At 51.9% G+C, this 20278-nt stretch overlaps 1 protein-coding gene across 4 annotated transcripts in view; it reads left to right on the plus strand.

The window, feature by feature from the left end:
- The window catches only part of CABP1 (calcium binding protein 1), a 58396-nt gene extending 39247 nt beyond the window's left edge, over window positions 1–19149 (plus strand). For 2 of the 4 annotated variants that reach the window (XM_036823507.1, XM_036823510.1), the window contains exons 2-7: window positions 7330–7506; window positions 10423–10453; window positions 10685–10828; window positions 12598–12707; window positions 12930–13077; window positions 16280–16305. In XM_036823507.1, coding sequence (XP_036679402.1) covers window positions 7330–7506; window positions 10423–10453; window positions 10685–10828; window positions 12598–12707; window positions 12930–13077; window positions 16280–16305 — 636 coding nt within the window. Of the gene's footprint in view, window positions 1–7329; window positions 7507–10422; window positions 10454–10684; window positions 10829–12597; window positions 12708–12929; window positions 13078–16279 lie in introns of all 4 variants that reach the window. The other 2 variants (XM_036823509.1, XM_036823506.1) reach the window with 2 other exon arrangements.
- The last annotated feature ends 1129 nt before the right edge of the window (window positions 19150–20278 follow it).

The raw sequence follows: 20278 nt of genomic DNA on the forward strand, positions 1-20278 counted from the left end.
CCTGTGAAGGAAGGGTTATTAGAGTATCCACTTTATAAATACAGAAACTGAGGCTCAGAAAGATTAAGAAGTCCTCAAGGTCACATGGTTGGTAGGCAGGTCGGCAAGATTTGAACGCAGGTCTGTCTGACTCTGTATGCTGAGCTCTTTACCTCTAGATCAGTGGTTCTCAACACTGGCTGCAGGTTAGGATCACCTGGAGTATTAAACAACAGCAGCGTCCGGGGCTCACCTACACCTACTCCATCAGCATCTCTGGGGACGGTCCCTAGTGATTCTAGTCTGCAGCCAGCATTCAGACCCCCTGCTTCACACTGTGCTGCCTTTTCATGTATCCACCCATTTAGTTCATACGAATTGGATTTGTACCTGGAGCCTAACTCATCTCCCCTCTGGGGTCCGCGGTGAGACCTAGCTTTTCAAAAGAGTCTGCAGATGGTCAGTGTTGTACATTTTGTCTACAAGTCTTTCCTGCTCCCTCCACACTAAGTCAGACCCCTGTCTCACATTCTCAGAGTGTTTGTGTTTCTCCTTCAGAGCATTTACCTGAACTGAGATTAAGTATGTTGATAGCCCTTTAATATCTCCTGCCCGCCTGCCAGAATGTGAGCTCCCTGAAAGCAGGGACCGTGTGTATCTTGTTCCCACAACTTTCGCAGAGCCGAGCACATGGGACAAATGATACTTCCTTCTTCCGTTTTAATAATTCCTTATCCAGTACCTGTCCTGTGCCACGCGCTTTCCCCACACGCACCTTATCACCAGGCGAGGGAACTGAGGGCCGCCATGTGAGCACTCAGGAGCCGCGGAGCCAGGACTCAACCCCAGACCTCCAGATCCTTCGCATCCATCTGAGTCCGTTTCTCTTCCCACGACCCTGCCTTCACGCTCTGTTTCCGAGGAACAGGTCTTTGAAGAAGGCATTTTTGTTGGCTCTTCCCATACCAGCTCCCCGGCAGCACCTTCACCCCCTTTCCTGCCCTTTAAGTGTAGCAGCGCCCCCCCAGCCCCACCCAGGCTCCTCCTTCTGTCCTCAGGGGGTGCTCACCAGGCTGCTGAGCGACTCCCCCGATTAAACCATTCCATCGTCGGCAGCAGCACGGTCCTCACAAGCTATCCAGGGACCTCCCTCCCCAGCTCCCTGGAAGCTGGCCTGTGGCACCTTCTGGGCCGCGTCCCCACCCGTCTTCCCCTAACGGGAGCTCTGACCAGCCACCCAAAACTGGACAAAAACTCCTGCGAGAGGAGCCTCTCTGGACCGGAACTCTTTCAGCCGTGCGTGTAAAGGGTTTTGCCTCAGGGCCTGGGAAGAGCGCGGCTTCCCAGCCTATCTCTGGTGCCCCCTGCTGGGAAAAGCCGGGTGCAGGGAAGCGGGGATGCTTCCTCTCCTGGGTCATCTGGCTGGGGCTGTAGGTCACAGAGGTGACATCTGAGGCTTGAGATGAATTCACGTCAAAGCTGGAAGCTGGAGGGACGAGGACGTGCCAGTTACCTAAAAAGTTTCATTCATGGGACCTTCAAGACCGCTTTGCAAAGGGCGGCCTCTCTGCACCCCCAAGGAAACCGGTGAAAGATCCTCTATGGGGATCAGGCAGAGGATTAGGAGGTCTGTCGCCCTCGCTCGCTCACGCCCGCCCGCCGTGCCAGCACTGCCTCCATCAGGGCCGGCTCTTGATTTCCCTTGGGTCGGAGAGACCACGCACAGTGAAGGGAGAGGAAGGAGCTGCGTCGGCTCAGCTGTGCTTCCAGCCCTGGAGCCTCAGCCCATTTCCGTGAGGAGGCAAGTGTGAAAAACGGAGCGTGATGGAGAGTCGTCACAAGATCTCCCAGGGCCTCACTGGAGCTGCCTGCTCTCAATCCAGCTGCGATGGCCGGGGGCGATTAAGATGCGTGTTTGTCCCTGAGCCCGCGTGTGTGTGTGTGTGTGTGTGTGTGTGTGTGTGTGTGGGAATGCACACATAAGGTTGGAAGCTGGGAGGCACCCCGGCTTGGGGGGCCCAAACTAGCCTGCTTCCCCTTCTGGGTCTGCTGGCCTAATTCCCAGCTGCAGCTGCCATTCTGGGCTCCCCTCCCTGAGGCAATCTCCCTGCAGATTTGACAGCAGGAGAGGAGGGGCCGAGGGAAGGGGAATGGACCGGGGAGAGGACTCAGCTGTAATCTGATGTAGATGATCCGGCAGCCTTCTCCAGCTCGGCTGCCCTTTGCCATCAGCTCTCCGGGCAATTTCCTCTATGCCTGCACTCTCCCCTCCTGCCTTCATCTCCTTAAGAAAGTGTCCAGAAAGTTAAACCCACACACATGAACACACACACAATCTACCAAAAAAAAAAAAAAAAAAAAATCTGGGAGCAGGAGCAGGCAGACAAGTGAGAGAGCACGCGCGCAAGAGAGAGGACTCAGATCGGTCTTGGAGGAAGAACGGCGCAGGCAGAGGGAGGCTAGGGTTGGTGGGGACCCAGGCTAAGGTCTCTTAGCCCCCAGGAGCCTCCTTCATGGACCCGGGGATCCTGAGAGGGGCTGCCTCAGCTTAGGATGGGCAACTGTGTCAAGTCTCCCCTGAGAAATCTCTCAAGGAAGGTATGTTTCTGGAGTTCCTAAGACCTGGGGCGGGGGATTGGGGCATCTTGCCCTCTGCCCCAGAAGTTGGGAGCAGAGAGGGTGGGCATCTGAAGCTTGCTACCCTTCCCCTGGGTTCTGTCTAGAGCTGCTTCCCTGTTTCTACCTCCAGATTCCCTCCTATCACAGTTTTCTATGTCCCAGGCTCTGAGCTGAAGTTGGGACTTAAAGCTGCATGGGGCACTGTGTTTGGGAATTTGTGCAAGATTTAGGAAAGAAACCATGTAGCTCCATGAAAAGCGTGGATCTTTAGGATGTGAGTGGACAGACCCCCTTGGAGCCAACAGGATCAGAAGAGGGTTGAGCTGGGCTTTGACCCTGCTGCTGCTGGTTCCTTCCCGGCAGTAGGATGGGGGCTCATTCATCTCCTTTGAGGGTCTCTGAGCCTCTCTGGTGGTCTCTAAGCCTTCAGAGTTGTGGGTTTTGAAGTAGATCGCCTTGCTCCTGAGAGGAACCAAGCCAGGTGTCCCCTTCTACCCTTGATAATTCTTGAGTCAGGTCAGAGACTCACAGCTAGGACCAGACTGGTTTGGGGCCCCAGGGTTGTTTCCATCGAGAAATAGAGTGTACAGCAAAGGCGTCTGTAAGTTGCTTACTGTAGTGGATGTATTGCTTATACACCACGATAGTATCTTTTTGCAAGAATCCTTTTTGGAAAGCAAATAATCACCTCCAAAGCATCTTTCCTGCAAACCTGGGCTTACATCTGTAGGGTCTTGCTTTAAGTGGGCTCTGCCTGTATTTCTAGCCCTCTGTAGTCAGGCCGTAGAAGAAGCTCATAGATATTACTTAAAGGAAGAAGTAATGTGAGGGATGCTTTCCTCCAAATTATTTTATTTACCAGACGAGGAACTTGATTGCCATTCAGGTTAAGTAACTTACCCAAGGTCTCAGGTTAGCTAATGGCTCCTCTACCCCCAACCCCATCCTACCTCCTCTGTTAGTTTGACAGCCTCTCAATTTAGGACATTTCAGGCTTTTCTGCTCATCATCTTCCTCATTTAGCTAAGCTGCTCACATCAAATTCTTTTTAATCTTCACTGTTCCTTGGATCCTTCTGAGGGTTGACTGTTTCTTCTGTGCACACACCCCCCAATCATCTGTCATCTTAAAGGAGAGTCTTTTGCATCAGAGGTGGCCTCCACACTGTTGCAGAAAAGCAGAAACGGATCTGAATTAGTTTAGAGGACCACAGGGCGAAGGCCCTTTCCCTGGGTTCTGTCCAGAGTTTAAAGAGGTGAACTCAAGAACAAGTATTGTCCTTCTGTCCTACCCAACCCATCTTCCCTTATACAGCAGAGTACTTAAGAGTCAGACTTCTCGGGTCTCCTCTTTCTAGCCATGTGACCTTGGATAAGTTACTTGACCCCTCTGGGTTGCAGTTCCTTTGTCCATCACGTGGAAATACTAACATCTACCTCCAAAGGTGATTTTGGAGGCTAAAGAAAGAGCTGGGAACGCTGCCTGGAATATAGTACTCAGTAAATGTTAGCTAGTGTTATTAGCATCATAATCATAATTTTTCCACTCTGGGTTTTCTGAGAAGGGGGATGGAAGTAAAAAGGGAAATAGGAGAGGTTTTGAGTCCATGGAGTAGGGCAAAAGATCATAAAACGTATTGCATTCAATTTCATGGTTTTTTTTGTAATAGTAATCATTGCTTCTTCCTGAGTATCTGAAAGAGCTCCAACACCTGTTATCTCATTTGCTCTTTTCCACCAAGTAGTTCTCTTGGCTATTTTCTAAAGAAAGGAGATGGACTCAGAGATAAGAGCATTCCTAAGATCCCACAGCCAACCAGAAGCAGAGCTGAGATGTAAACCCTGGTCTGTGTAAATCCAGAGCTGGTATTTTTTTTTTTTTTGAATTTTATTTATTTATTTTTTTATACAGCAGGTTCTTATTAGTTATCTATTTTATACATATTAGTGTATATATGTCAATCCCAATCTGGTATTTTGTTTTTATTTTTGCCTCTGTGAGAGGCTGCCTCTCTCTTTTTCCTGCTGTCAGAGATGTTATTCATAGATTTGCGAACCTGACCTTACAGGTCATCTTAGTCCAAATTCCCACTCACTGGGCAATGCTCTCGCCCACCTCACCAAGTGCTTCCTCACTCAACTTCTCCTTGAATACCTTCAGTGAGAGGGAGCACGCGCTTGGCGAGCTTGTGCTGTTAGAGAGCTGTTAGGTCATGAGTCGTGCCAGCCCCTCCTGTTGCCCTGCCACACTCAGGAGACGTCCCCTCGGTGCCGGGAAACATTGTCAGCCTGTGGGCCGCTGCCCACTTGGCTTCCTAAGTAGTAGCTGGGAATTGGTAATGGAAAGAGGAGGCCACCTCCAGGCTCTGAGCAGGGCAGGACTGGGCTGTCAGGTACCATCACTGGCCAGGGAAGAACAGAAGCGCCCCGGGGCAACTTGGTGCCAGGCAGGGTTAAGATCAAGAGATGCAGTGGAAATTTCCCAGCCATCACTGGTTCCTCCCCCGTGGGAGCAAATGTTTCTCTGTCCTTCTCACTTCTTTCCTGATTGGCAAATATTCTCCCACTTCTTCTGCAGCCAGAAGTAAATGCCTTCTGGCATCCAGCATCTCTTAAGTTGCATCATCATCATCACTGTCATCATCGTTGTCATCATCATTGTCATCACCATGGCAACGCCACATAGTCAGCTCTTACGATGCTCTAGGCACCGTGCAATAGCCCATTTACCTCTTACAGAATCCTGTGAGTTGCCCTGATCACACCCATTGGACAGAGAAGGAAACCAGAGCCCAGAGAGGTCAAGTGACCTGCCGAAGGTCACAAAGCAAGCAAGCGGCGAGCCAGAATTTGTCCCCAAGACTGTTTGAGTCCAAAGCCAGTTATATTTAAGCTCCTCTCGGAATTCTGTGCTGCCTGCTGCCTCCTTCTGGGTGTGCTCATCCAAGCCAAGTGAGTGAGAATCAACCAGAAACGAAAAGGCTGATTCTCTACAAACATCTCCTGAGATTGTTTCCTGGGGTTAAGCCACGGTCGACTCCTGGGCTCCTTCTGTCAGGAAGGTCTCTCTGGTCCTGCCCCGGCTCTAGCCAGGTCCCCAAAGCCTATGTGAGTGTGGCCGAGGCTCTGAACCTCTCCTGGTCATCAAACCAGAATGGACCCTGGTCATTTCTGACACCCCTCAAGTTCTAAGATTACCTAGGGTGACCCTTTTTTGCACTCACTGGACTCAGGCCTTGGACTGAGGTCCTGCACCTCGGGTCTGAGTTGCTGCTTTCCCTTTGAGGAGCCAGAATATTGCTCCTTCGTCTCTAGGCCTGGAAGAGGCTTAGGAAGTTGGAAGAGAGTCTAGACTGTAGCTCCACAGTGTGGGGCTCTGGGGAGGAGGAGCTCGAGGACAGGGTGAGATGGGGGAGTTTGCTCTGCTTGTCCGCCTGGGAGGACAGGCTACCTGTTAGGTCGTGGGCTCTTCTCCTGGGCGTGGCCTTCCTTGAGCTGGAGGAAACTGTCAGAGAGCGGGTGCAGCAGGACGGACGGGCAGGGCATGCAGCTCTGGGGTTCTTGGACAAAGACAGCCCTCTAAGTTTCCACCACTCTCTCTTTCCTTGGAAGGTTTGGCTCCAAATCCCCACGCTGGGGGGGAGGCATCAAGCTCAGGGCCAAAGGCAGACTGCCCTGACCTGGATTCTGGGGGGGAGGCTGGGGTGGAAGAGAATATTGTGTCTGGATGCCGCTGTTGCCCTAAGGGGACGGTCTGTGGGCAGTGTTGACTTTTTATAGCTGCATGGGAAACATCAGGGAAGAGGGTGGGCTGGCCGTGACCTGGGAGCACAGCTATATTCGGCCAGCAGAGAGGGCCTCTGCCTCAGTCTCTAGAGGTCCTGCAGGCTGGGCTGGGCAGGGAGCCAGTGAAGGCGGGAGGGACGAGGAGAATTGCTGGTGGTAGAGAGCGTCTAGTCTCGAGGCCACACACTAGGTGGAATCTGACCCACAGATGTGCTTTGTTTAGCCCACCTGGTGCTTTAAATCAGAAGATCTGGCAACACCGGGCTGGAGTTACGTAATGCTGTCCCTTCAAAGGGGACACACAGCATCCATTTTGCCCCAGGCCCCGCCTCTCACACCTGCCTGCTTCATTTCTGTTCACTGTGGCCCCTGTGTCTGCAACCTCCGGTCTCGCAGACCAGCTGAGCCTGCTCTTTGTGTCACCAGTTCTGATGGTCCTCACTGCCTTCCAGTGGGTTCCCGTGGGGGTAGGGTCAGAGGTCAGTCGGGGAGCTTAGCCCCGGGAATTGCGCTGGGACGTTGGGAGCGTCTTGGGAAAGGACATTATTCCCTGAATGAACAGAAGCCTCCCTCTGCCTGCTTCTCTCTCTGAGCTTCTGCATGCACACGAGTGTGTGTGGTTCTGTGTACGTGTGTGTGTGTGTGTGTGTGTGTGTGTGTGTGTGTGTGTGTGTGCGCACACATGGGCCACACAGAGGGTATCAGACCCAGCTCTCCCTGGAGCATCCGTTTTGGCCAAGGATCGGGGACTCCACCTGTTGGACCAGTTTGATGCCTGCCCCAGAGCATCCTGAGGGCTCTCTGCACCCTGCTGTTTGCCTCGCAAGGTCTGCTCTTGAGAAGGGCCCCTTCTAGGACCAGGAGCCAGGCTGGGGCCAGGAGGACCCAGCTGGGCAGGGAGGTGATGCCCTGCCTCTCTTTTGTATCTGCTTGGTGCTGGCTGAAGATGCGCCAGGAGGAGACCAGCTACACGGTGGTGCAGACGAGTGAGGAGGGGCTGGCGGCCAGCGGCGAGCTCCCCGGACCGCTCCTGATGCTGGCCCAGAACTGCGCCGTCATGCACAACCTACTGGGGCCGGCCTGCATTTTCCTGCGTAAGGGCTTCGCGGAGAGCAGGCAACCTGTACGTAAGTTGGCCCCGGTGGAGCCGCGCTCGACTTGGCTTCACAGGGCGTGAGGAAGGAGGTGCTGGGAAGAAGAGGGGGCTCTGTACTCAGCAGTGCGCGTCCCCCAACGGATACACCTCAAACCCGCAACTTGTGAATCTGACCCCCAAAGTTTCCCACTGATGGCTGCAAAGCCCTGGTGAGTCCACATCCACCAGCAAGAAATAATAGCAGCTAATATTGCTTGGGTGTTTTTTTTGGATTTTTTTTTTTTTGAGCACTTACTATGTGCCAGGCACTGTGCTAAGTGCGTTGGCTCATCACCTCCCTTAAGCCTCAGAGCAACTCCAAGAGGTAGGTACCATTATCCTCCCCATTTTATGGATGAGGAAACTGAGTTGGAGAGGTAACATGCTCAAGGTAACAGCTGGTGGGTGATAGAGGTGGGATTCAGATACAGGGATATTGACTCAAAGACCTCCTGTGCTCTGAACAACAGTACTGAATACGCGGCACCATCCAGTAGAACTTTCTGTGGAAACACTGTCCAATCTGTGCTGCCCTCCCTCTACAGTAGCCACTAGCCACATGTGGCCACCGAGCCCTTGAAATGTGGCTAGTGCAACTGAGGAAGTGAATTATTAATTTTCTTTGATTCCAATTCCAATTGAAATAGTCACATGTGGCCACTGCTTTGGACAGCCTCCCATGGGTATCTGAACAGTCACAGAGAGGAGGGTATTAATAGTGATGTTACAGGTTCAAACATCAGTAGGTTTAAATGCCACCTGTTAAACACTTTGCACATCTTGCCTCACAGATGCTCACAAAGGCCGTGTAAGGTGAGTACTTGTATTAACCCATTTTACAGATGAGGAGACTGTGGCGCACACAGTTGAAGGGACCTGCCCAAGGTCCTACATCTAGGAAGCAGCAGATCTGGGCTTTGCCCTTGAGTCCATCTGACTCTAGAGGCCAAGCTCGTCCCTCGACTGCTTAAGTTGAGGAGTGAGGGGTGTGGTGGGCTCCATTCCCACCTGACCCCCCAAATCGGTGCTCATCGTTTCTCTGCCCCATCTGTGGGAATCCCCGGCTCTACTACACATCCTCCCGCCGCTCTGCCCTGGGGAGTGTATGATTCAGGGACCAGCCAGCAGGACTCAGTTGGACCAGCTCCGGCCACGGGCACACTGCCAAGGGGTACCCAGCTTTTTTGCTCCCCGACTCTGGGTTTATAAGAAGTATGGTGGGGGCTGCAGAGCTGGGTCCTGGAGATGTGAGAGGCTACTTGAGGCCTGCAGGGTGGGAAAGGTTGTGTCACTTGTCCCAGTGAGCATACTCTGCACGTGTGAGTACACGCATATAGTCGCTGACACTTTCACTTACTGGGGGTACCGGGCATTGTAAAAGACATTCTTTTTGGTCACCCAAGATCCCAGTCTGACTAGGAGCAGCTAGTGGGTGATAGAGGTAGGATTAGGTAGGTGTCAGAGGGAGCGACAACCCCTCCCTGTGCACAGTGACAGGTTTTTTAAGTGGAAGTCCTTACAATCATTTCACAGAAACAGACACCGTCAGGTGAATCCTACCTTCAGCTAGAAATGCCGCTAGCAGGACCTGGTAGCCTGCAGCCTACTTGTTCCAGGCGCACGTACACTCTCAGCAGTGTCCTGCCACGTACGGCCACTTCTGAGAGCCGGGTCCTTCCTGCGCAGCTGGTGGTCCCACAAAATGTTGCTCAGCAGCCCCTTTCTAGAAGATTCTCAGATTTTCCAGCACTGGGGTCCCTTGCCCTGGGGCTAGTTTGGAGCAGGTGGGCAGCGGCCTCTCACCCGCCCTGGCCCTGTTGGCTAGAACAGCCTGTGTGCACAGCTGAGATGCCTCACGCTCGCTGTGGCACGCTCGCTGTGGCACGCTCGCTGTGGCACACCCGTGTGTTTGTGATCGTGATCGGTGTACCCACACTTGGTGTGCACTTCCTCAGGGCAGACACACCCTGCCCCGTGTTCTCCCTGCCCAAAGGCAGAGAGCTGTGACATATGGAGAGGATGAGCCCCGTGGACCAGTTTTGGAGCCTGCTAAGCATGTCCATCTGGGCACCACATCTATTTCATGACAGTCTGTCTCCCTCCTGGGCAGGCCTGGGGCGACTGGCACCTCACCAGCCGGAGCCTACCCCCTGCTTCCTCTGGGCCTGCTCTTTGGAGACTTCTCTGCCATCCGTTCAGATGCCTCGCCCCAGGGCTTCCTTGACTCCCCAAGGAGACCTGGGCACTGTTTGAGGCTGCAGACGTGTGCTTTGGACCCTGGCAGCCGCCAGAGGCACTGGCAGCCCCCAGGGTCCTATGCTGTGTCCTGTGACAGGGCGAGGTATAGGATGGGGGTCCAACTGGAGAAGGTGGGGCGGTGCCCAGAAAGCAGGGCACGCCCTCATCCTGCCTCCACTCCCTCGGCTCTTCCTCCTCCTCCTGTTCCTCCCTCTTGGGTGCCTGTCTGGGCCCCCACTGCCCCCGCCAGCCCCTCGCTTCTCCCATTGCTTTGCAGGCCTCTTCTCCCTTGCTCTTCCTGGTTTCTTTGGGTAGAGCCCTCTTCCTTCTGTTGTGACCTCCCGCTAACCCTGTTTTATTTACAGGTTTTGGCCTCCAGACCAGCTCTGTTCGCTGACACATTCTTGTGTCTGGAATAAGGGACTGGGGGCCCAGAGGTTCTGTACCCAGGCTGGAGAGGGCTCCTAGTTCCCTGGGCATCTCCCATGTCTGTGGGACACGTGGGGCTGCATCCTTTCCCCTCCAGGACATGGTCCAGGCACGCCTCCGCTGCTGCCCCATCACCTCCCGCCCAGTGCCTGCTGCCACTGGGACGGCCCTCAGCTGGGCATTGTATGACTTCTGGGCCCCTTGCAGCTGCTAATAGGACATGTTCTTTTGTTTCAGGACAGATCACTGCGGCCAGAGGAGATTGAAGGTAAGAACTGGCCCCTTAGGGGAGAGGGTTGCTCAGCCATCCAGAAAGATGAGGAGAGGGAGGTGGGTGGGAAGAGAGGCAGAGATATCTAGGCCTCCTGCAAACGGGGCCTGGTGCAGAGCCGGGCATCCTCTGCGGAGCCCGGCGTTGGAGGAATGCAAGAGTCAGCAGGCCCTCGGGCTGCCTCTGCCCCAGAGACTCTACCCTCCCCCCCTTCCTTCTCTTCCCCAGAGCTCCGGGAGGCCTTCAGAGAGTTTGACAAAGACAAGGACGGCTACATCAACTGCCGGGACCTGGGCAACTGCATGCGCACCATGGGCTACATGCCCACCGAGATGGAGCTTATCGAGCTGTCTCAGCAGATCAACATGAACCGTGAGTCCCTCCACCGGGTACCTCCTTTCCTCCCCGGCCTCGCCCTTGCTGTCCTCTGCCTGGGTTCAAGTTCTCGGCCCACCTCTTCCCAGCTCTGTGACCTGGGGCAAACCACTCACTCTCTCTGTGCGTCGATTTCCTCACCTGTAAAATGAGGGGTGGAATAGAGGGAGTAGAGCACAGGAAGTCAATTGGGGGTATGTTTATTTCTCTATTATTTTTTCTTGGTTTATTTATTCATTTATTTTTTATTTTTATTTTTGGTAACAGCTTTATTGAGATATAATTCATAGACCATACAACTGACTCACTTAAAGCATGCACTTCAGTGGCTTCTAGTATATTTAAAGTTGTGCAACCATCACCACAATCAATTTCAGAATATTTTCATGGCCCCCAAAAGAAACCCTGTATCACTTTGCCATTACCCCCGAGTCCCTCCCCAGCCCTAGGCAACCACTAATCTACTTTCTGTCTAAGTAGATTTGCCTATTATGGAAGTTTCTTTTTTATTTTTATTGAAGTATGCTTGATTTACAATATTATATTAGTTTGAGGTGTACAACATAGTGATTCAAAATTTTTATATAGTATACTCGATTTAAAGTTATAATAAAATATTGGCTCTATTCCCTGTGCTGTATACTATATCCTTGTGGCTTATTTATTTTATACATAGTAGTTGACATCTCTTAATCCCCTGCCCCTATCTCACCCCTCCTCCCACTTCCCTCTCCCCACTGGTGACCACTAGTTTGTTTCTGTAACTGTGAGTCTGTTTTTCTTTTTTGGACGTATTTAAAAGAGCCAAATACCTGGCACACAGTAAGAGGTGAACAGAGGATGCCATTATTATGTTTTTCTCTGTCTTCATTTTCATTCTCCCAGGAGCAGACGGGGAGACAGGGGTTTGAGTGCGGTAGTTTACTCCGTAGGGGCAGGACGGCATCGGTAGGGGGTAGCGAGATGAGAGGGCGAAGACGAGGAGCCAAGGCAGGAGGCGCTGGAGCAGCTGCCACTGTGGGTGATGGAGTCTAGTTCTGCCGGGAGCTCGGGAAGCTGGTGTAGCAGGCCCACCTCGGAGTTGTCCCCAGCCCTTACCTCTCGGGCTGGGTATTTATCCCCCAAACTCAGTCACTGGCTCAAAGTGCTGTGAGCAGGCCCCGGGGGGCAGGTCCCCTGTATTTCTCCCCACTGAGGGCCGGTTGGAAGGTGAGTTCTATTTGCACAATGAGGGAAAGGCAGGGGCAGGTGGGCCAGGTGCCCACGGCTTCTGCTTCTTTCTCTGCTTTTCTGCATGTGTGTCTCTGTCTCTCCTTCTCTGAAATTCTTTGCCTGTCTCTGTGACCTAATATTTCTTTCTCCCCTCCATATCTACCCCTGTCAACTTCCTGACTTGTTCATTTAGTCAACCTCCAGCCACTCCCCTGAGCCATTCTGTGACAACCCTCCGTCCATGGTCACCTCTCTGTCCTCATTTGGCCTTTGCTTTTATACCCTGGGCCTGGAGCTGGGCAGGTCAAGGAGGGTTGGCAGTTCCCTCGGTTGCCTAGTTGGAGATGGGCAGTGGTTAAATTTTTATTTTTTAAAATATTTATTTATTTATTTATTGGCCGCACCACGCGGCATGCGGGATCTTAGTTCCCCGACCAGGGATCGAACCCGTGACCCCTGCAGTGGATGTGCAGAGTCTTAACCACTGGACTTCCAGGGAAGTCCCAGATGGGCAGTGGTTAGATGGATGATCCAGCCTGTTCCTCTGTCCCCAGTGGGTGGCCATGTGGATTTTGATGACTTTGTGGAGCTAATGGGACCTAAACTCCTGGCGGAGACAGCAGATATGATTGGAGTAAAGGAACTGCGAGATGCCTTCCGAGAGGTGAGTGATGGGCAGTGGACAGGCAGGGGCAGGGAGCTTGTTAGAATTCCAACCCGGGATGGAAACGTGAGCTCTGGATCCCAGACCAGGGGAAGGAGCTTGGACAGAGAAGGGATCCGGGGAAGGCGAGACAGTGGTGCTGGAGAAGGGGCTCAACCTCGGGATCTGTTTCCAACAGTCTCCATGTTGTAGCTACTCCTCCCTCCTTCCTGCCCTCTCTAGTTTGACACCAATGGTGATGGGGAGATAAGTACCAGTGAGTTACGAGAGGCCATGAGGAAACTCCTGGGTCATCAGGTGGGACACCGAGACATAGAGGAAATTATCCGAGATGTGGACCTCAATGGGGATGGACGAGTGGACTTTGAAGGTAGGTGGAAGTGGTCTTGAGAGTGGAAGAGAAACCAGGGCAGTAGTGGGCATCCATAGAGCCCTCCACGTGTGTATCCATGATGCAATCATCAGTGCACTCCAACTTTCCATCCCCCTACCCTTCCATCCTGCCACCCCTCTAATCTGCCTTCCATCCCTACACCCATCCATCCATCCAACCATCTGTCCATTTTCCATATCTATCTCTCCATCTTTTCATCCATCTATCTCTTTATCTGTCCAGGTGCCTATTTATAAATTGTTTTATAATTGGTGCCCACTCACCCATGTCTAAACAATTATCCATAGAACCATTTATCTATGGCCTTATCTATCCATCCATGCACCTATTCATTCTTCTCTACATTCACCCATGCATTCATCCATGCATCCATCTGCCCATGTACCTCTCTCCATCTATCCATGCATCTCTACCTCTCAACATTCATTCATACATTTGTATATCTCTACTCATCTGCCTATATTTCTACCCATACTTCCACTGATCTGTCCATCAGTCTGTACAGTCATTTTCCCATCTCTATCCATGTACTCATCCATCCATCCATCCCTGTGTCCATCTGCCCCCATCCATCTCTCTCCATCTATCTGTCCACCTACTCCTGCATCCATCCATGTAGGTATTTTCTGAATACCACATTCCTCAACCTGACACTCAGGCCCCCTAAAATCTCTCCACGGCTCACCTCTCTGGCCACAGCTCCTACCATTCCTTCACTCACACTCCACCTTAAAGCCATAGGTGGTCCATGAACCTCCTAAGCTCTCATTTGAATACGTTGTTCTTTTTGTCAGGATGCCTTTTGTCCTATTCTTCGCTGGGCCTAAATTCTATTCATCCTTCAAGACCCAGCAGTGGGGCCACTCCCTCCAACACTGCTTTCCTCATTCCCCAGATTGAACTTCCTCTTTTCTGGGCTTTCACAGCACCTCAGGCTCACCCTCATTCTTCACACTGACCCCTAAACGCTAGTTATATCTCTGCTTGACTCTGAACTTTTGGAGAAGAGGAACCCCACTTTCTTTATCTCTGTCATTCCCACAGAACTCAGTACCGGACACATAATGAATGCTCAGTAAAAGTGTTTTTAAAATAACCAATAATAATCATAATAGTGATCATCTATAACTGTACACTTATTGTATACCAGTCACTGTACTAAGTAGCTTTACACATATTATCTCATTTAATTTTCATGATGACTCTAGGGACTGCACATTATTACCTCATGTTATAGATGAGGAAACTGAGGCTCAGAGAAGTAATATAACTTGCTAACTGGTAAGAGGCAGAGCTGGGTCATAAACTCAGGCCTGGAATCTCAACCACTACATACATTACACTGTACATGACACCGTCCGAGGCACCGTGGGATACAGAAAAAAACCCAAACAAACAGCAAACCATTGATTCTGCACTCCAGGAACGTGCATTCTGAGCAGAAAGGCAAGATAAACATGAGCAAGACTGTGAATATGTCCAGAACACAAAGGCTGGGAGGCCTTTTCTGGGGAGTAGCTGGTCTTCAAGGTCAAAGAGAGTGTGGCAATGGAGAGAAGGCTTTGCTACCATGAGAGCTGAACATTTCAGGTCACCCCATGTCCAGGTAGTGACTCCCACAGATGCCAGCTCTTCCCTGAAAGCCCAGCATCCCCCATTCATTCTACCAGCATGTGTTGTACACCTAGTGTGTGCTGAGACCTGATCCCTGCCTTGAGAAGCCCAAGACCAGCAAGGAAAGCCGAAGCCAGCAGTATAGTCCATGCTGTTTGAGGGAAGTACAGCAGGCTGTGGAGCACAATGGGGGCACCTTTGCCGAGCTGGGAGGGGGGATTAGGGAAGACTTCCTGGAGGAGGCTATAAGTAAGTAGAGCCCTAAGAGATGAGTAGGAGCCAGCAGGTGAAAAAGAAGGAAGAGATATTTACCCAAAGGAATTGAAAACTTATATCTACACAAAAAACTGCAAACCGATTTGTTGTTTATAGTAGCTTTACTCATAATTGCCAAAACTTGGAAGCAACCAAGACGTCCTTCAGTAGGTGAATGGATAAATTAACTATGGTATATCCAGACAATGGAATATTGTACAGCGTTAAAAAGAAATGAGCTATCAAGTAATGAAAAGACATGGAAGAGCCTTAAATGCATAGTAAATGAAAGCAGCCAGTCTGAAAAGGCTATATACTTTGTGATTCCAACGATATGACATTCTGGAAAAGACAAAACTGTGGAGACGGTGAAAAGATCAGTGGTTGCCAGGGGTTGTGAGGAGAGGGAGGGATGAAGACGGGGAACACAGAGAATTTTTAGGGCAATAAAACTATTCTGTATGATAGTACAATAGGGATACATGTCATTATACATTTGTCCAAACCCACAGAATGTCCAACACCAAGGATGAATCCTAATGTAACCGTGGACTTGGGGTGATAATGACGTGTCAGCGTAGCTTTATTGACTGTAACCAACGTCCTCCTCTGCTGGAGGATGTTGACGATGGAGGAGACCGTGCGTGTGTATGGCAGGCAGGGAGCGTATGGGAAATCTGTACTTTCTGCTCGGTTTTGCTGTGAACCTAAAACTGGTCTAAAAAATGAAGTCTAGTTAAAAGAGAAGGGAGCAGGGATAGGCTGCAGGAAAGCTGAGAGGTGAGCGGGAGGGGCGAGTGTTGGTTGCCCCTGAGGCGCTGACAGGGAGCTCTGTGGAGTCAGAGCTTAGTGGTTGGAGGTGAGTGGTGACAGGTGAGGCTGGAGATGTCAGCTAGGGCCGGAACAGGGAGGCCCTGGGGTCGTGTCAGCATCCAGCACGTTAGCCAGTGGGGACCATGAGAGGTTTGAGAGGGGTCAGATATGCAGATAGAAAGCTCCTGCTAGCTGCTGTGTAGAAGGTGGATTGGAAGATGCTGGATGGGGGAAATTCTCTGGCCGTCCAGTGGTTAGGATTCCGCGCTCCCACTGCAGGGGGCGCGGTTGGATCCCTGGTGGGGGAACTAAGATCCCGCATGCCGTGTGGCGCGGGCAAAAAAAAAAGAAGATGCTGGGTGGACGTTGGGGATCAGCATCGGTCAGGGGCCGTGGCAATAGACACGGGGCCGCCGATCCGAGGGAGGTTTGGAGGCAGCGTCCTGGGCCCTGACTGCTGCTTTCTCCGCACCCCCTCCTGTGCACCCCACCGCAGAGTTTGTCCGGATGATGTCCCGCTGAGGCCGCCAGGGCCCCTCCAGGACTGCCAAGCTCCACGGGCGGGGAGAAGAGGAGCCGGAGCTCGCCTCATCCCGCCGCCGCCGCCGCCGCCCAGAGCCCGGGACGTACTGGCGGATGGGGCCTGCCTGCACCCCGGGGAGGTGCCCACCCCGGACCCCCGCCCCTCCGCACTGTGAAAGACTCACAACTCCTGCAACTGGAAAGGGGGCGCCCGCCGACCAGGAGGCCACCGCGCCAGGCCGGCGGAAGTCAGGCCGGGCGCCGAGTGCCATAGACCCAGCCGCTGCTGGCTGGGGGCGCCCCACACAGCATGTCTGCCCCCCGGGGCAGAGCCTCTCGCCGCCCTCCTTAGCTCTGTGCCCGTCCCCCCCTCGCCTCAGCCCTGTTATCTCAGAACCAATAAAAATATTTCCAAGAGAAAGGCAGCCGTTGGGCGGGGGTGGGGGGGGGTGGGGGTCTTTGCTTCTCCAGCCTGGTTGGATGACACACGCGTTTCCTGAGTACCGGCTGCGCGCCCAGAACTGGGTGAACCTCCCTGCACTCAACTTGTACTGAGTTCCCATTAGGCACCCAGCCTCTTCCACCTTTAACTGAAAGGGAGACTGGGGCATATAGTGATGTAGCTGGATTTGCCTCTACCCCAAACAAAGTCAAGTTCTGTAAGGAAAGGAGACTGGATATTGGTTGGGTAAGCATCTAGCAGGGTCTGCCTCACTTCCTGCCTCCCTGGAGCTTTCACACTGGTCGAGATAATCACATCCATATGTGATTGCAAATTGTGATCCTGCTTTTAAGGAAAAATGCAGGGACCTTTGGTGGGGTAGGATAAGGAGGCCTGGACTACTCTCTGGGGAGATCAGGAGAGGCTTTCCTGAGGAAGTGATAACAAGGTTTTTGCCCTGGAGGAAATCCCAGTGCGTGTGAGGACACGAATGTATTAGAATGGAATCAGCTGCCAGCCTCTCTGCCGAGTGAAAAGCAGGATGGTATAGTAGTTAGGTGCTGGATTTACTTGCTGTGTGACTTTGGGCCAGTCACGTCTCCTCTCTGAACCTCAGTTTCCTCATGTGCAATAAGGGGATAATAAAGGATAATAAAGTCCACAGTAAATGATCTCAGGGTATTGCATTGCCCACCTCCAGGGGCTGTGAAATTGTGCAAAGTGGCATTATTAAACAGGATCCATTGTAATCATTGTAATTAATTTCTATAAGCCAAGGGCTGAAGGAATCCAAAGGAGAAGTTTGTGGGTAGAAGTCGCCCAGAATCTTTGACAGGCTTGCGGCATAATCGGACAGGTGTGTGGGATGGACCCATGTTCTCCAAGCCAGTGGTTCTCAAACTTGAGTATTTTCATCAGAATCGCTTGGAGGGTTTGTTAGCCCCGCCCCCAGATCTGGGCCCCACCCAGTGATTCAGATTCAGTGAATTTGCATCTCTAACAAGTTCCAGGGCATGCTTGATGCTGTCAGGACCTCAATTTGGATAACACTGCTGTAAATCCCAGACACGAGGGAGGCAGGTGTGCTGTGGGCTAAAGGCTGGAAGCAGAAGGTAGGTGGAGGATTCGTGCTCTCCGATCTGGCAGGGAAGGACTGTGGGCCCCGCCCCCCGCCAGAGGCCTGGGTAATCCTCGTGTCCCCGAGGCCAGGGTGGCTGGGAGCTCCAAATTCACTTGAATAATCCAATTCTGAGACTAAGCCCTTGGCTCTGTGCCCCAGTAGGCAGGCCTGCAGCCCTGCCTGCTCCTGTACCTAGCTCTGCCCAAAGACCCCCAGATCTACACTGTTTCAGAAATCCAGTGACCTTGGAGGGCCAGAGGAGCCATTTGTAGAAAGGGGGCTTCTGGGGGCATCTGTGTCCGCTGACAGGATGAGCCCTTGGGGGCACCACAGGGAGAGGGTAGAGTTAGGGTGTCAGCTAGGACACTTCTGTCCTCAGTATTGTGGCCTCCTAAAATCATAGACAAGGCAGCTGTGATAAAGCGACTTGAGAAGATGACAGGCCACTGTTCAGAGGAGCGCTCAAGTCAAGGGGAGGCCCAGAGGTGGGGCTTCTGCCTCTGCTAATGCTGAAACTAGTGCTTCTCCCCTTGAATTTGTCTTATATCTAGGGGTTCCTAATAAGATCATTTGAAGAAAAGTTTCTCTTACTTTCCAAGAACTGAGACCCATTTTCCTAGATGGACCCTATCCCAGGTAGGAATTCTTTCTGCATCTTCACCCCTGGGTGGGTGGGTGTCATCTTAGAAGAGTTCTCCTTGTCTGTAAGGTCTTAAACTGGGCCTGGATTTGCCTCCTTGTGACTTGTAAAGTGCAACTCATTCATGCATGCATTCAACCACTGTTTATTGAGCACCTACTATGTGCCAGATCCTGTGCCAGGGTCCCTGTCTTCTAGGAGCTCAGACTGGAAGGGGAAACGGATAAGAAAACAGACAAGGCTAATGTAGTGGTATAAGTGCTATTTACTAGGTTACTTATGAGGTTAGCCTAGGAGAAGTGAGGGTACTAAAAGATACCCACCAAATCTAGTGGGGTGGAAGGGACAGATCTGCTAGGACCTGAAGGCTCAGCCATGCTCAGTCAGAGGAAGTGAGGGGAAGAGTGTTTCCGGTTGAAGGAACAGCAGAAGCAAAGACCTGGAGGTAAGGGAGAGTGTGACTCCTTTGGGAAACGAAGCAGAATTCCACTTGCCTGGTGTACTGGGCTGGAGGGAGGAGCAGAGATGATGCTGGTCAGAGAGGCAAGGCCTGACCCTACCGCAGACCTTGGAGGGTGGAGTGGCTCAGGTGGGACTTCTTTTTTTTTTTTTTTTTGTTTTTTTTTTTTTTTTTTTTTTTTATAGCAGGTTTTTTTTTTTTAACCTTTATTTATTTATTTATTCATTTATTGCTGCATTGAGTCTTCGTTGCTGCACACGGGCTCTCTCTAGTTGGGGCGAGCGGGAACTACTCTCCGTTGCGGTGCGCGGGCTTCTCATTGTGGTGGCTTTTCTTGTTGCGGAGCACGGGCTCTAGGCGTGCAGGCTTCAGTAGTTGTGGCTTGCAGGCTCAGTAGTTGTGGCTCGCGGGCTCCAGAGCACAGGCTCAGCAGTGTTGGCACACGGGCCTAGTTGCTCCGCGGCATGTGGGATCTTCCCAGACCAGGGCTCGAACCCGTGTCCCCTGCATTGGCAGGCGGATTCTTAACCACTGCGCCACCAGGGAAGTCCCAGGAATCAAGGTTTTTTAAAAAATGGGCCTGAATAGGGACTTCCCTGGCAGTTCATCGGTTAGGACTCCGTGCTTCCACTGCAGGGGGCATGGGTTTGATCCCTGGTTGGGGAACTAAGATCCTGGATCCCACATGCCATGTGGCATGGCCACAAACAAACAAACAAACAAAAATGGGCCTGAATAAATGGCAGTGTCTAGAGATGTGCACTCCGGTGGAACAAAAAAACATAAAGAAACACAAGGGAATTATTCCTATAAAAATCTGAATAGGGACTTCCCTGGCAGCCCAGTGGTTAAGTCTCTGCGCTTCCAATAGCGGGGGCGTGGGTTCGATCCCCTGGTCAGGGATCTAAGATCCCACATGCCTGTGCAGCCAAAAAAAAAAAAAAGTCTGAACAGTGGTTCCTTTAAGGTAGAGAGAGGGAGGGGGCTGTGATTGGGATGGGGCACAGAGAGGGGAGTCTCTGGGGAGTCTGGCAAAGTTCTATTTTTTTTTTTTTTTTTTTTGGCCACTCCATGCGGCTTGTGGAAGGCTTGTGGGATCTTAGTTCCCGAACTAGGGATTGAACCCAGGGCCATGGCAGTGAAAACACCGAGTCCTAACCACTGGACCGCCAGGGAACTCCCAAAGTTCTATTTATTGATCCATGTGGTAGTTACAAGGGTGTTTGCCTCTTGCTAAGTTGTACATTTATTCTGTATGTTTTTCTGTTTGCCTTATTTTACAATAAAAAGTTTTTTTTTGTTGTTGTTGTT

The sequence above is a fragment of the Balaenoptera musculus genome, chromosome 14 (assembly GCF_009873245.2).
Source record: "Balaenoptera musculus isolate JJ_BM4_2016_0621 chromosome 14, mBalMus1.pri.v3, whole genome shotgun sequence".
Taxonomy (NCBI): domain Eukaryota; kingdom Metazoa; phylum Chordata; class Mammalia; order Artiodactyla; family Balaenopteridae; genus Balaenoptera; species Balaenoptera musculus.